The sequence below is a fragment of the Hemiscyllium ocellatum genome, unplaced genomic scaffold, assembly GCF_020745735.1.
Source record: "Hemiscyllium ocellatum isolate sHemOce1 unplaced genomic scaffold, sHemOce1.pat.X.cur. scaffold_861_pat_ctg1, whole genome shotgun sequence".
In the NCBI taxonomy this organism is placed as follows: domain Eukaryota; kingdom Metazoa; phylum Chordata; class Chondrichthyes; order Orectolobiformes; family Hemiscylliidae; genus Hemiscyllium; species Hemiscyllium ocellatum.
The window spans coordinates 112,937-130,000 of NW_026869275.1; the positions used below are offsets into that span (position 1 = coordinate 112,937).

The 17,064-nt window shown below is 54.1% G+C and overlaps 1 protein-coding gene across 1 annotated transcript in view; it reads left to right on the top strand.

Moving 5' to 3' along the window:
* The window catches only part of LOC132814588 (SLAM family member 5-like), a 50,833-nt gene that overhangs the window by 28,562 nt on the left and 5,207 nt on the right, over positions 1 to 17,064 (top strand). Inside the window, exon 4 of the mRNA XM_060823528.1 lies at positions 16,937 to 17,062. Coding sequence (XP_060679511.1) covers positions 16,937 to 17,062 — 126 coding nt within the window. The remainder of the gene's footprint in view (positions 1 to 16,936; positions 17,063 to 17,064) is intronic.

The window sequence follows — 17,064 nt, forward strand, 5'->3', positions numbered from 1 at the left end:
GGTTACTGAGTGACAGTGCGAGGGAGCTGGATTAACACCAGGGTAGATACAGTCAGTAACACAGGGCACTGGGGGGGAGAGGGGTTACTGAGTGACAGTGTGAGGGAGCTGGATTAACATCAGGAGAGTTACAGTCAGTAACACAGGGCGCTGGGGGCGAGCGGAGTTACTGAGTGACAGTGTGAGGGAGCTGGATTAACATCAGGAGAGATACAGTCAGTAACTCAGGGCGCTGGGGGGAGAGGGGTTACTGAGTGACAGTGTGAGGGAGCTGGATTAACATCAGGAGAGATACAGTCAGTAACACAGGGCATTGGGGGTGAGAGGGGTTACTGAGTGACAGTGTGAGGGAGCTGGATTAACATCAGGAGAGATACAGTCAGTAACACAGGGCATTGGGGGTGAGAGGGGTTACTGAGTGACAGTGTGAGGGAGCTGGATTAACATCAGGAGGGATACAGTCAGTAACACAGGGCACTGGGGGGGGGGGAAGGGGTTACTGAGTGACAGTGTGAGGGAGCTGGCTTAACATCAGGAGGGATACAGTCAGTAACACAGGGCACTAGGGGGTGGGGGGGAAGGGGTTACTGAGTGACAGGGTGAGGGAGCTGGATTAACATCAGGAGAGATACAGTCAGTAACACAGGGCGCTGGGGGGGAGAGGGGTTACTGAGTGACAGTGTGAGGGAGCTGGATTAACATCAGGAGAGATACTGTCAGTAACACAGGGCATTGGGGGGGAGAGGGGTTACTGAGTGACAGTGTGAGGGAACTGGATTAACATCAGGAGAGTTACAGTCAGTAAAACAGGGCGCTGGGTGGGGAGAGGGGTTACTGAGTGACAGTGTGAGGGAGCTGGATTAACATCAGGAGAGTTACAGTCAGTAACACAGGGCGCTGGGGGGGAGCGGAGTTACTGAGAGACAATGTGAGGGAGCTGGATTAACATCAGGAGAGATACAGTCAGTAACTCAGGGCGCTGGGGGGAGAGGGGTTACTGAGTGACAGTGTGAGGGAGCTGGATTAACATCAGGAGAGATACAGTCAGTAACACAGGGCGCTGGGGGGGAGTGGGGATACTGAGCGACAGTGTGATGGAGCTGGATTAACATTAGGAGAGATACAGTCAGTAACACAGGGCGCTGGGGGGGAGTGGGGATACTGAGCGACAGTGTGAGGGAGCTGGATTAACATCAGGAGAGATACAGTCAGTAACACAGGGCGCTGGGGGAAGAGGGGTTACTGAGTGACAGTGTGAGGGAGCTGGATTAACATCAGGAGAGATACAGTCAGTAACACAGGGCGCTGGGGGGGAGCGGAGTTACTGAGTGACAGTGTGAGTGAGCTGGATTAACATCAGGAGGGATACAGTCAGTAACTCAGGGCGCTGGGGGGAGAGGGGTTACTGAGTGACAGTGTGAGGGAGCTGGATTAACATCAGGAGAGATACAGTCAGTAACACAGGGCGCTGGGGGGGAGTGGGGATACTGAGCGACAGTGTGAGGGAGCTGGATTAACATCAGGAGAGATACAGTTAGTAACACGTGGTGCTGGGGGGGAGAGGGGTTACTGAGTGACAGTGTGAGGGAGCTGGATTAACATCAGGAGAGATACAGTCAGTAACACAGGGCGCTGGGGGGGAGAGGGGTTACTGAGTGACAGTGTGAGGGAGCTGGATTAACATCAGGAGAGATACAGTCAGTAACACAGGGCACTGGGGGGCGGGAGAGGGGTTACTGAGTGACAGTGTGAGGGAGCTGGATTAACATCAGGAGAGATACAGTCAGTAACACAGGGCGCTGGGGGGGTAGAGGGGTTACTGAGTGACAGTGCGAGGGAGCTGGATTAACATCAGGAGAGATACAGTCAGTAACACAGGGCGCTGGGGGGAGAGGGGTTACTGAGTGACAGTGTGAGGGAGCTGGATTAACATCAGGAGAGATACAGTCAGTAACACAGGGTGCTGGGGGAGAGGGGTTACTGAGTGACAGTGTGAGGGAGCTGGATTAACATCAGGGGAGATACAGTCAGTAACACAGGGCACTGGGGGGAGAGGGGTTACTGAGTGACAGTGTGAGGGAGCTGGATTAACATCAGGAGAGATACAGTCAGTAACACAGGGCGCTGGGTGGGGAGAGGGGTTACTGAGTGACAGTGTGAGGGAGCTGGATTAACATCAGGAGAGTTACAGTCAGTAACACAGGGCGCTGGGGGGGAGCGGAGTTACTGAGTGACAGTGTGAGGGAGCTGGATTAACATCAGGAGAGATACAGTCAGTAACTCAGGGCGCTGGGGGGAGAGGGGTTACTGAGTGACAGTGTGAGGGAGCTGGATTAACATCAGGAGAGATACAGTCAGTAACACAGGGCGCTGGGGGGGAGTGGGGATACTGAGCGACAGTGTGATGGAGCTGGATTAACATCAGGAGAGATACAGTCAGTAACACAGGGCGCTGGGTGGGGAGAGGGGTTACTGAGTGACAGTGTGAGGGAGCTGGATTAACATCAGGAGAGTTACAGTAAGTAACACAGGGCACTGGGGGGGAGGGGTTACTGAGTGACAGTGTGAGGGAGCTGGATTAACATCAGGAGAGATACAGTCAGTAACACAGTGCACTGGGGGGAGTGGGGATACTGAGCGACAGTGTGATGGAGCTGGATTAACATCAGGAGAGATACAGTCAGTAACACAGGGCGCTGGGGGGGAGTGGGGATACTGAGCGACAGTGTGAGGGAGCTGGATTAACATCAGGAGAGATACAGTCAGTAACACAGGGCGCTGGGGGAAGAGGGGTTACTGAGTGACAGTGTGAGGGAGCTGGATTAACATCAGGAGAGTTACAGTCAGTAACACAGGGCGCTGGGGGGGAGAAGAGTTACTGAGTGACAGTGTGAGGGAGCTGGATTAACATCAGGAGGGATACAGTCAGTAACTCAGGGCGCTGGGGGGAGAGGGGTTACTGAGTGACAGTGTGAGGGAGCTGGATTAACATCAGGAGAGATACAGTCAGTAACACAGGGCGCTGGGGGGGAGTGGGGATACTGAGCGACAGTGTGAAGGAGCTGGATTAACATCAGGAGAGATACAGTCAGTAACACAGGGCGCTGGGGGAAGAGGGGTTACTGAGTGACAGTGTGAGGGAGCTGGATTAACATCAGGAGAGATACAGTCAGTAACACAGGGCATTGGGGGTGAGAGGGGTTACTGAGTGACAGTGTGAGGGAGCTGGATTAACATCAGGAGGGATACAGTCAGTAACACAGGGCACTGGTGGGGGGGAAGGGGTTACTGAGTGACAGTGTGAGGGAGCTGGATTAACATCAGGAGGGATACAGTCAGTAACACAGGGCACTGGGGGGTGGGGGGGAAGGGGTTACTGAGTGACAGGGTGAGGGAGCTGGATTAACATCAGGAGAGATACAGTCAGTAACACAGGGCGCTGGGGGGGAGAGGGGTTACTGAGTGACAGTGTGAGGGAGCTGGATTAACATCAGGAGAGATACTGTCAGTAACACAGGGCATTGGGGGGGAGAGGGGTTACTGAGTGACAGTGTGAGGGAGCTGGATTAACATCAGGAGGGATACAGTCAGTAACACAGGGCGCTGGCGGGGAGAGGGGTTACTGAGTGACAGTGTGAGGGAGCTGGATTAACATCAGGAGAGATACTGTCAGTAACACAGGGCATTGGGGGGGAGAGGGGTTACTGAGTGACAGTGTGAGGGAGCTGGATTAACATCAGGAGGGATACAGTCAGTAACACAGGGCGCTGGCGGGGAGAGGGGTTACTGAGTGACAGTGTGAGGGAGCTGGATTAACATCAGGAGAGATACAGTCAGTAACACAGGGCGCTGGGGGGGAGTGGGGTTACTGAGTGACAGTGTGAGGGAGCTGGATTAACATCAGGAGAGATACAGTCAGTAACACAGGGCGCGGGGGGGAGAGGGGTTACTGAGTGACAGTGTGAGGGAGCTGGATTAACATCAGGAGAGATACAGTCAGTAACACAGGGCTCTGGGGGGAGAGGGGTTACTGAGTGACAGTGTGAGGGAGCTGGATTAACATCAGGAGAGATACAGTCAGTAACACAGGGCGCTGTGTGGGGAGAGGGGTAACTGAGTGACAGTGTGAGGGAGCTGGATTAACATCAGGAGAGATACAGTCAGTAACACAGGGCGCTGGGGGGAGAGGAGTTACTGAGTGACAGTGTGAGGGAGCTGGATTAACATCAGGATAGATACTGTCAGTAACACAGGGCACTGGGGGAGAGGGGTTACTGAGTGACAGTGCGAGGGAGCTGGATTAACACCAGGGTAGATACAGTCAGTAACACAGGGCACTGGGGGGGAGAGGGGTTACTGAGTGACAGTGTGAGGGAGCTGGATTAACATCAGGAGAGTTACAGTCAGTAACACAGGGCGCTGGGGGCGAGCGGAGTTACTGAGTGACAGTGTGAGGGAGCTGGATTAACATCAGGAGAGATACAGTCAGTAACTCAGGGCGCTGGGGGGAGAGGGGTTACTGAGTGACAGTGTGAGGGAGCTGGATTAACATCAGGAGAGATACAGTCAGTAACACAGGGCGCTGGGGGGGAGTGGGGATACTGAGCGACAGTGCGAGGGAGCTGGATTAACATCAGGAGAGATACAGTCAGTAACACAGGGCGCTGGGGGACGAGGAGTTACTGAGTGACAGTGTGGGGGAGCTGGATTAACATCAGGAGAGATACAGTCAGTAACACAGGGCGCTCGGGGCAGAGTGGGGTTACTGAGTGACAGTGTGAGGGAGCTGGATTAACATCAGGAGAGATACAGTCAGTAACACAGGGCGCTGTGTGGGGAGAGGGGTTACTGAGTGACAGTGTGAGGGAGCTGGATTAACATCAGGAGAGATAGTCAGTAACACAGGGCGCTGGGGGGGAGAGGAGTTACTGAGTGACAGTGTGAGGGAGCTGGATTAACATCAGGAGAGATACAGTCAGTAACACAGGGCACTGGGGGGAGACGGGTTACTGAGTGACAGTGCGAGGGAGCTGGATTAACACCAGGGTAGATACAGTCAGTAACACAGGGCACTGGGGGGAGAGGGGTTACTGAGTGACAGTGTGAGGGAGCTGGATTAACATCAGGAGAGATACAGTCTGTAACACAGGGCGCTGGGGGGGAGAGGGGTTACTGAGTGACAGTGTGAGGGAGCTGGATTAACATCAGGAGAGATACAGTAAGTAACACAGGGCACTGGGGGGGAGGGGTTACTGAGTGACAGTGTGAGGGAGCTGGATTAACATCAGGAGAGATACAGTCAGTAACACAGTGCACTGGGGGGAGTGGGGATACTGAGCGACAGTGTGATGGAGCTGGATTAACATCAGGAGAGATACAGTCAGTAACACAGGGCCCTGGGGGGGAGTGGGGATACTGAGCGACAGTGTGAGGGAGCTGGATTAACATCAGGAGAGATACAGTCAGTAACACAGGGCGCTGGGGGAAGAGGGGTTACTGAGTGACAGTGTGAGGGAGCTGGATTAACATCAGGAGAGTTACAGTCAGTAACACAGGGCGCTGGGGGGGAGAAGAGTTACTGAGTGACAGTGTGAGGGAGCTGGATTAACATCAGGAGGGATACAGTCAGTAACTCAGGGCGCTGGGGGGAGAGGGGTTACTGAGTGACAGTGTGAGGGAGCTGGATTAACATCAGGAGAGATACAGTCAGTAACACAGGGCGCTGGGGGGGAGTGGGGATACTGAGCGACAGTGTGAGGGAGCTGGATTAACATCAGGAGAGATACAGTCAGTAACACAGGGCGCTGGGGGAAGAGGGGTTACTGAGTGACAGTGTGAGGGAGCTGGATTAACATCAGGAGAGATACAGTCAGTAACACAGGGCACTGGGGGGGGGGGAAGGGGTTACTGAGTGACAGTGTGAGGGAGCTGGATTAACATCAGGAGGGATACAGTCAGTAACACAGGGCACTAGGGGGGGGGGGGAAGGGGTTACTGAGTGACAGTGTGAGGGAGCTGGCTTAATATCAGGAGGGATACAGTCAGTAACACAGGGCACTGGGGGGGGGGGAAGGGGTTACTGAGTGACAGTGTGAGGGAGCTGGATTAACATCAGGATAGATACAGTCAGTAACACAGGGCGCTGGGGGGGAGAGGGGTTACTGAGTGACAGTGTGAGGGAGCTGGATTAACATCAGGAGAGATACAGTCAGTAACACAGGGCGCTGGGGGGGGAGCGGGGTTACTGAGTGACAGTGTGAGGGAGCTGGCTTAACATCAGGATAGATACAGTCAGTAACACAGGGCGCTGGGGGGGAGAGGGGTTACTGAGTGACAGTGTGAGGGAGCTGGATTAACATCAGGAGAGATACAGTCAGTAACACAGGGCATTGGGGGTGAGAGGGGTTACTGAGTGACAGTGTGAGGGAGCTGGATTAACATCAGGAGGGATACAGTCAGTAACACAGGGCACTAGGGGGTGGGGGGGAAGGGGTTACTGAGTGACAGGGTGAGGGAGCTGGATTAACATCAGGAGAGATACAGTCAGTAACACAGGGCGCTGGGGGGGAGAGGGGTTACTGAGTGACAGTGTGAGGGAGCTGGATTAACATCAGGAGAGATACTGTCAGTAACACAGGGCATTGGGGGGGAGAGGGGTTACTGAGTGACAGTGTGAGGGAGCTGGATTAACATCAGGAGGGATACAGTTAGTAACACAGGGCGCTGGCGGGGAGAGGGGTTACTGAGTGACAGTGTGAGGGAGCTGGATTAACATCAGGAGAGATACAGTCAGTAACACAGGGCGCTGGGTGGAGAGGGGTTACTGAGTGACAGTGTGAGGGAGCTGGATTAACATCAGGAGAGATACAGTCAGTAACACAGGGCGCTGGGGGGGAGTGGGGTTACTGAGTGACAGTGTGAGGGAGCTGGATTAACATCAGGAGAGATACAGTCAGTAACACAGGGCGCTGTGTGGGGAGAGGGGTAACTGAGTGACAGTGTGAGGGAGCTGGATTAACATCAGGAGAGATACAGTCAGTAACACAGGGCGCTGGGGGGAGAGGAGTTACTGAGTGACAGTGTGAGGGAGCTGGATTAACATCAGGAGAGATACAGTCAGTAACACAGGGCGCTGTGTGGGGAGAGGGGTAACTGAGTGACAGTGTGAGGGAGCTGGATTAACATCAGGAGAGATACTGTCAGTAACACAGGGCACTGGGGGGAGAGGGGTTACTGAGTGACAGTGCGAGGGAGCTGCATTAACACCAGGGTAGATACAGTCAGTAACACAGGGCACTGGGGGGGAGAGGGGTTACTGAGTGACAGTGTGAGGGAGCTGGATTAACATCAGGAGAGATACAGTCAGTAACACAGGGCGCTGGGGGGGAGAGGGGTTACTGAGTGACAGTGTGAGGGAGCTGGATTAACATCAGGAGGGATACAGTCAGTAACACAGGGCGCTGGGGGGAGAGGGGTTACTGAGTGACAGTGTGAGGGAGCTGGATTAACATCAGGAGAGTTACAGTCAGTAACACAGGGCGCTGGGTGGAGAGGGGTTACTGAGTGACAGTGTGAGGGAGCTGGATTAACATCAGGAGAGATACAGTCAGTAACACAGGGCCCTGGGGGGGGAGAGGGGTTACTGAGTGACAGTGTGAGGGAGCTGGATTAACATCAGGAGGGATACAGTCAGTAACACAGGGCGCTGGGGGGAGAGGGGTTACTGAGTGACAGTGTGAGGGAGCTGGATTAACATCAGGAGAGTTACAGTCAGTAACACAGGGCGCTGGGGGGGAGAAGAGTTACTGAGTGACAGTGTGAGGGAGCTGGATTAACATCAGGAGGGATACAGTCAGTAACTCAGGGCGCTGGGGGGAGAGGGGTTACTGAGTGACAGTGTGAGGGAGCTGGATTAACATCAGGAGAGATACAGTCAGTAACACAGGGCGCTGGGGGGGAGAGGGGTTACTGAGTGACAGTGTGAGGGAGCTGGATTAACATCAGGAGAGTTACAGTCAGTAACACAGGGCGCTGGGGGGGAGAAGAGTTACTGAGTGACAGTGTGAGGGAGCTGGATTAACATCAGGAGGGATACAGTCAGTAACTCAGGGCGCTGGGGGGAGAGGGGTTACTGAGTGACAGTGTGAGGGAGCTGGATTAACATCAGGAGAGATACAGTCAGTAACACAGGGCGCTGGGGGGGAGTGGGGATACTGAGCGACAGTGTGAGGGAGCTGGATTAACATCAGGAGAGATACAGTCAGTAACACAGGGCGCTGGGGGAAGAGGGGTTACTGAGTGACAGTGTGAGGGAGCTGGCTTAACATCAGGAGGGATACAGTCAGTAACACAGGGCACTGGGGGGTGGGGGGGAAGGGGTTACTGAGTGACAGTGTGAGGGAGCTGGATTAACATCAGGAGGGATACAGTCAGTAACACAGGGCGCTGGGTGGAGAGGGGTTACTGAGTGACAGTGTGAGGGAGCTGGATTAACATCAGGAGAGATACAGTCAGTAACACAGGGCGCTGGGGGGGAGTGGGGTTACTGAGTGACAGTGTGAGGGAGCTGGATTAACATCAGGAGAGATACAGTCAGTAACACAGGGCGCTGGGGGGAGAGGGGTTACTGAGTGACAGTGTGAGGGAGCTGGATTAACATCAGGAGAGATACAGTCAGTAACACAGGGCTCTGGGGGGAGAGGGGTTACTGAGTGACAGTGTGAGGGAGCTGGATTAACATCAGGAGAGATACAGTCAGTAACACAGGGCGCTGTGTGGGGAGAGGGGTAACTGAGTGACAGTGTGAGGGAGCTGGATTAACATCAGGAGGGATACAGTCAGTAACACAGGGCGCTGGGGGGAGAGGAGTTACTGAGTGACAGTGTGAGGGAGCTGGATTAACATCAGGATAGATACTGTCAGTAACACAGGGCACTGGGGGGAGAGGGGTTACTGAGTGACAGTGCGAGGGAGCTGGATTAACACCAGGGTAGATACAGTCAGTAACACAGGGCACTGGGGAGAGAGGGGTTACTGAGTGACAGTGTGAGGGAGCTGGATTAACATCAGGAGAGATACAGTCAGTAACACAGGGCACTGGGGGGGGGGGGGGAGAGGGGTTACTGAGTGACAGTGTGAGGGAGCTGGATTAACATCAGGAGAGATACAGTCAGTAACACAGGGCGCTGGGGGGGAGAGGGGTTACTGAGTGACAGTGTGAGGGAGCTGGATTAACATCAGGAGAGATACAGTCAGTAACACAGGGCGCTGGGTGGAGAGGGGATACTGAGTGACAGTGTGAGGGAGCTGGATTAACATCAGGAGAGATACAGTCAGTAACACAGGGCACTGGGGGGGAGGGGTTACTGAGTGACAGTGTGAGGGAGCTGGATTAACATCAGGAGAGATACTGTCAGTAACACAGTGCACTGGGGGGAGAGGGGCTACTGAGTGACAGTGTGAGGGAGCTGGATTAACATCAGTAGGGATACAGTCAGTAACACAGGGCGCTGGGGGGGCAGAGGGGTTACTGAGTGACAGTGTGAGGGAGCTGGATTAACATCAGGAGAGATACAGTCAGTAACACAGGGCGCTGGGTGGGGAGAGGGGTTACTGAGTGACAGTGTGAGGGAGCTGGATTAACATCAGGAGAGTTACAGTCAGTAACACAGGGCGCTGGGGGGGAGCGGAGTTACTCAGAGACAGTGTGAGGGAGCTGGATTAACATCAGGAGCGATACAGTCAGTAACTCAGGGCGCTGGGGGGAGAGGGGTTACTGAGTGACAGTGTGAGGGAGCTGGATTAACATCAGGAGAGATACAGTCAGTAACACAGGGCGCTGGGGGGGAGTGGGGATACTGAGCGACAGTGTGATGGAGCTGGATTAACATCAGGAGAGATACAGTCAGTAACACAGGGCGCTGGGGGGGAGTGGGGATACTGAGCGACAGTGTGAGGGAGCTGGATTAACATCAGGAGAGATACAGTCAGTAACACAGGGCGCTGGGGGAGAGGGGTTACTGAGTGACAGTGTGAGGGAGCTGGATTAACATCAGGAGAGATACAGTCAGTAACACAGGGCGCTGGGGGGGAGCGGAGTTACTGAGTGACAGTGTGAGTGAGCTGGATTAACATCAGGAGGGATACAGTCAGTAACTCAGGGCGCTGGGGGGAGAGGGGTTACTGAGTGACAGTGTGAGGGAGCTGGATTAACATCAGGAGAGATACAGTCAGTAACACAGGGCATTGGTGGGGAGAGGGGTTACTGAGTGACAGTGTGAGGGAGCTGGATCAACATCAGGAGGGATACAGTCAGTAACACAGGGCGCTGGCGGGGAGAGGGGTTACTGAGTGACAGTGTGAGGGAGCTGGATTAACATCAGGAGAGATACAGTCAGTAACACAGGGCGCTGGGGGGGGAGTGGGGTTACTGAGTGACAGTGTGAGGGAGCTGGATTAACATCAGGAGAGATACAGTCAGTAACACAGGGCGCTGGGGGGAGAGGGGTTACTGAGTGACAGTGTGAGGGAGCTGGATTAACATCAGGAGAGATACAGTCAGTAACACAGGGCTCTGGGGGGAGAGGGGTTACTGAGTGACAGTGTGAGGGAGCTGGATTAACATCAGGAGAGATACAGTCAGTAACACAGGGCGCTGTGTGGGGAGAGGGGTAACTGAGTGACAGTGTGAGGGAGCTGGATTAACATCAGGAGAGATACAGTCAGTAACACAGGGCGCTGGGTGGGGAGAGGGGTTACTGAGTGACAGTGTGAGGGAGCTGGATTAACATCAGGAGAGTTACAGTCAGTAACACAGGGCGCTGGGGGGGAGCGGAGTTACTGAGTGACAGTGTGAGGGAGCTGGATTAACATCAGGAGAGATACAGTCAGTAACACAGGGCGCTGGGGGGAGAGGAGTTACTGAGTGACAGTGTGAGGGAGCTGGATTAACATCAGGATAGATACTGTCAGTAACACAGGGCACTGGGGGGAGAGGGGTTACTGAGTGACAGTGCGAGGGAGCTGGATTAACACCAGGGTAGATACAGTCAGTAACACAGGGCACTGGGGGGGAGAGGGGTTACTGAGTGACAGTGTGAGGGAGCTGGATTAACATCAGGAGAGATACAGTCAGTAACACAGGGCGCTGGGGGGGGAGAGGGGTGACTGAGTGACAGTGTGAGGGAGCTGGATTAACATCAGGAGAGTTACAGTCAGTAACACAGGGCGCTGGGGGGGAGAAGAGTTACTGAGTGACAGTGTGAGGGAGCTGGATTAACATCAGGAGGGATACAGTCAGTAACTCAGGGCGCTGGGGGGAGAGGGGTTACTGAGTGACAGTGTGAGGGAGCTGGATTAACATCAGGAGAGATACAGTCAGTAACACAGGGCGCTGGGGGGGAGAGGGGTTACTGAGTGACAGTGTGAGGGAGCTGGATTAACATCAGGAGAGTTACAGTCAGTAACACAGGGCTCTGGGGGGAGAGGGGTTACTGAGTGACAGTGTGAGGGAGCTGGATTAACATCAGGAGAGATACAGTCAGTAACACAGGGCGCTGGGGGGGAGTGGGGATACTGAGCGACAGTGTGAGGGAGCTGGATTAACATCAGGAGAGATACAGTCAGTAACACAGGGCGCTGGGGGAAGAGGGGTTACTGAGTGACAGTGTGAGGGAGCTGGATTAACATCAGGAGAGATACAGTCAGTAACACAGGGCATTGGGGGTGAGAGGGGTTACTGAGTGACAGTGTGAGGGAGCTGGATTAACATCAGGAGGGATACAGTCAGTAACACAGGGCACTGGGGGGGGGGGAAGGGGTTACTGAGTGACAGTGTGAGGGAGCTGGCTTAACATCAGGAGGGATACAGTCAGTAACACAGGGCACTGGGGGGTGGGGGGGAAGGGGTTACTGAGTGACAGGGTGAGGGAGCTGGATTAACATCAGGAGAGATACAGTCAGTAACACAGGGCGCTGGGGGGGAGAGGGGTTACTGAGTGACAGTGTGAGGGAGCTGGATTAACATCAGGAGGGATACAGTCAGTAACACAGGGCGCTGGCGGGGAGAGGGGTTACTGAGTGACAGTGTGAGGGAGCTGGATTAACATCAGGAGAGATACAGTCAGTAACACAGGGCGCTGGGTGGAGAGGGGTTACTGAGTGACAGTGTGAGGGAGCTGGATTAACATCAGGAGAGATACAGTCAGTAACACAGGGCGCTGGGGGGTGTGGGGTTACTGAGTGACAGTGTGAGGGAGCTGGATTAACATCAGGAGAGATACAGTCAGTAACACAGGGCGCTGGGGGGAGAGGGGTTACTGAGTGACAGTGTGAGGGAGCTGGATTAACATCAGGAGAGATACAGTCAGTAACACAGGGCTCTGGGGGGAGAGGGGTTACTGAGTGACAGTGTGAGGGAGCTGGATTAACATCAGGAGAGATACAGTCAGTAACACAGGGCGCTGTGTGGGGAGAGGGGTAACTGAGTGACAGTGTGAGGGAGCTGGATTAACATCAGGAGGGATACAGTCAGTAACACAGGGCGCTGGGGGGAGAGGAGTTACTGAGTGACAGTGTGAGGGAGCTGGATTAACATCAGGATAGATACTGTCAGTAACACAGGGCACTGGGGGGAGAGGGGTTACTGAGTGACAGTGCGAGGGAGCTGGATTAACACCAGGGTAGATACAGTCAGTAACACAGGGCACTGGGGGGGAGAGGGGTTACTGAGTGACAGTGTGAGGGAGCTGGATTAACATCAGGAGAGATACAGTCAGTAACACAGGGCACTGGGGGGGGGGGGGGAAGGGATTACTGAGTGACAGTGTGAGGGAGCTGGATTAACATCAGAGAGATACAGTCAGTAACACAGGGCGCTGGGGGGGAGAGGGGTTACTGAGTGACAGTGTGAGGGAGCTGGATTAACATCAGGAGAGATACAGTCAGTAACACAGGGCGCTGGGTGGAGAGGGGATACTGAGTGACAGTGTGAGGGAGCTGGATTAACATCAGGAGAGATACAGTCAGTAACACAGGGCACTGGGGGGGAGGGGTTACTGAGTGACAGTGTGAGGGAGCTGGATTAACATCAGGAGAGATACTGTCAGTAACACAGTGCACTGGGGGGAGATGGGCTACTGAGTGACAGTGTGAGGGAGCTGGATTAACATCAGTAGGGATACAGTCAGTAACACAGGGCGCTGGGGGGGCAGAGGGGTTACTGAGTGACAGTGTGAGGGAGCTGGATTAACATCAGGAGAGATACAGTCAGTAACACAGGGCGCTGGGTGGGGAGAGGGGTTACTGAGTGACAGTGTGAGGGAGCTGGATTAACATCAGGAGAGTTACAGTCAGTAACACAGGGCGCTGGGGGGGAGCGGAGTTACTGAGAGACAGTGTGAGGGAGCTGGATTAACATCAGGAGAGATACAGTCAGTAACTCAGGGCGCTGGGGGGAGAGGGGTTACTGAGTGACAGTGTGAGGGAGCTGGATTAACATCAGGAGAGATACAGTCAGTAACACAGGGCGCTGGGGGGGAGTGGGGATACTGAGCGACAGTGTGATGGAGCTGGATTAACATCAGGAGAGATACAGTCAGTAACACAGGGCGCTGGGGGGGAGTGGGGATACTGAGCGACAGTGTGAGGGAGCTGGATTAACATCAGGAGAGATACAGTCAGTAACACAGGGCGCTGGGGGAGAGGGGTTACTGAGTGACAGTGTGAGGGAGCTGGATTAACAACAGGAGAGATACAGTCAGTAACACAGGGCGCTGGGGGGGAGCGGAGTTACTGAGTGACAGTGTGAGTGAGCTGGATTAACATCAGGAGGGATACAGTCAGTAACTCAGGGCGCTGGGGGGAGAGGGGTTACTGAGTGACAGTGTGAGGGAGCTGGATTAACATCAGGAGAGATACAGTCAGTAACACAGGGCATTGGTGGGGAGAGGGGTTACTGAGTGACAGTGTGAGGGAGCTGGATCAACATCAGGAGGGATACAGTCAGTAACACAGGGCGCTGGCGGGGAGAGGGGTTACTGAGTGACAGTGTGAGGGAGCTGGATTAACATCAGGAGAGATACAGTCAGTAACACAGGGCGCTGGGTGGAGAGGGGTTACTGAGTGACAGTGTGAGGGAGCTGGATTAACATCAGGAGAGATACAGTCAGTAACACAGGGCGCTGGGGGGGAGTGGGGTTACTGAGTGACAGTGTGAGGGAGCTGGATTAACATCAGGAGAGATACAGTCAGTAACACAGGTGGCTGGGGGGGAGAGGGGTTACTGAGTGACAGTGTGAGGGAGCTGGATTAACATCAGGAGAGATACAGTCAGTAACACAGTGCACTGGGGGCAGAGGGGTTACTGAGTGACAGTGTGAGGGAGCTGGATTAACATCAGGAGAGATACAGTCAGTAACACAGGGCGCTGGGGGGGGAGAGGGGTTACTGAGTGACAGTGTGAGGGAGCTGGATTAACATCAGGAGAGATACAGTCAGTAACACAGGGCGCTGGGGGGGGAGTGGGGATACTGAGCGACAGTGTGAGGGAGCTGGATTAACATCAGGAGAGATACAGTCAGTAACACAGGGCGCTGGGGGAGAGGGGTTACTGAGTGACAGTGTGAGGGAACTGGATTAACATCAGGAGAGATACAGTCAGTAACACAGGGCGCTGCGGGGAGAGGGGTTACTTAGTGCCAGTGTGAGGGAGCTGGATTAACATCAGGAGAGATACAGTCAGTAACACAGGGCGCTGCGGGGGGAGAGGGGTTACTGAGTGACAGTGTGAGGGAGCTGGATTAACATCAGGAGAGATACAGTCAGTAACACAGGGCACTGCGGGGAGAGGGGTTACTGAGTGACAGTGTGAGGGAGCTGGATTAACATCAGGAGAGATACAGTCAGTAACACAGGGCACTGGGGGCAGAGGGGTTGCTGAGTGACAGTGTGAGGGAGCTGGATTCACGTCAGGAGAGATACAATCAGTAACACATGGCACTGGGGGTAGAGAGGTTACTGAGTGACAGTGTGAGGGAGCTGGATTAACATCAGGAGAGATACAGTCAGTAACACAGGGCGCTGGGGGTGGGGAGAGGGGTTACTGAGTGACAGTGTGAGGGAACTGGATTAACATCAGGAGAGATACAGTCAGTAACACAGGGCGCTGCGGGGAGAGGGGTTACTGAGTGACAGTGTGAGGGAGCTGGATTAACATCAGGAGAGATACAGTCAGTAACACAGGGCGCTGGGGGTGGAGAGGCGTTACTGAGTGACAGTGTGAGGGAGCTGGATTAACATCAGGAGAGATACAGTCAGTAACACAGGGCACTGCGGGTAGAGGGGTTACTGAGTGACAGTGTGAGGGAGCTGGATTAACATCAGGAGAGATACAGTCAGTAACACAGGGCACTGGGGGCAGAGGGGTTACTGAGTGACAGTGTGAGGGAGCTGGATTAACATCAGGAGAGATACAGTCAGTAACACAGGGCGCTGGGGGGGGAGAGGGGTTACTGAGTGACAGTGTGAGTGAGCTGGATTAACATCAGGAGAGATACTGTCAGTAACACAGGGCGCTGGGAGGGGAGAGGGGTTACTGAGTGACAGTGTGAGGGAGCTGGATTAACATCAGGAGAGATACAGTCAGTAACGCAGGGCGCTGGGTGGAGAGGGGTTACTGAGTGACAGTGTGAGGGAGCTGGATTAACATCAGGAGAGATACAGTCAGTAACACAGGGCACTGGGGGGGGGAGAGGGGTTACTGGGTGACAGTGTGAGGGAGCTGGATTAACACCAGGAGAGATACAGTCAGTAACACAGGGCGCTGGTGGGGTAGAGGGGTTACTGAGTGACAGTGTGAGGGAACTGGATTGACATCAGGAGAGATACAGTCAGTAACACAGGGCGCTGGGGGGAGAGGGGTTACTGAGTGCCAGTGTGAGGGAGCTGGATTAACATCAGGAGAGATACAGTCAGTAACACAGGGCGCTGGGGGGGGAGAGGGGTTACTGAGTGACAGTGTGAGGGAGCTGGATTAACATCAGGAGAGATACAGTCAGTAACACAGGGCGCTGCGGGGAGAGGGGTTACTGAGTGACAGTGTGAGGGAGCTGGATTAACATCAGGAGAGATACAGTCAGTAACACAGGCCACTGGGGGGAGAGGGGTTACTGAGTGACAGTGTGAGGGAGCTGGATTAACATCAGGAGAGATACAGTCAGTAACACAGGGCACTGGGGGTAGGGGGGGAGAGGGGTTACTGAGTGGCAGTGTGAGGGAGCTGGATTAACATCAGGAGAGATACAGTCAGTAACACAGGGCGCTGGGGGGGAGAGGGGTTACTGAGTGACAGTGTGAGGGAGCTGGATTAACATCAGGAGAGATACAGTCAGTAACACAGGGCGCTGGGGGGGAGAGGGGTTACTGAGTGACAGTGTGAGGGAGCTGGATTAACATCAGGAGAGATACAGACAGTAACACAGGGCGCTGGGGGGGGAGAGGTGTTACTGAGTGACAGTGTGAGGGAGCTGGATTAACATCAGGAGAGATACAGTCAGTAACACAGGGCGCTGGGGGGGGAGAGGGGTTACTGAGTGACAGTGTGAGGGAGCTGGAATAACATCAGGAGAGATACAGTCAGTAACACAGAGCGCTGGGGGGGGGAGGGGTTACTGAGTGACAGTGTGAGGGAGCTGGATTAACATCAGGAGAGATACAGTCAGTAACACAGGGCGCTGGGGGGGGAGAGGGGTTACTGAGTGACAGTGTGAGGGAGCTGGATTAACATCAGGAGAGATACAGTCAGTAACACAGGGCGCTGGGGGGGGAGAGGGGTTTCTGAGTGGGTGTGTGAGAGGATTATTTGAGTGAATGCATACAGCACTGTATTTGCAATTTGCATTCATCTCACTGAAATCATTTCTTTCTTTCCCATTGACAGAGTTATCAACAGGCTTATCTTATTTGCCACTGCTTCTGGTTATAGTGTTACTAGTTGTCGCACTGTGCTTGGTATGGTTTTGGATGAAACGAGCTGCGTTAAGGAAAACATGTCTGTGTTGTGAAGGC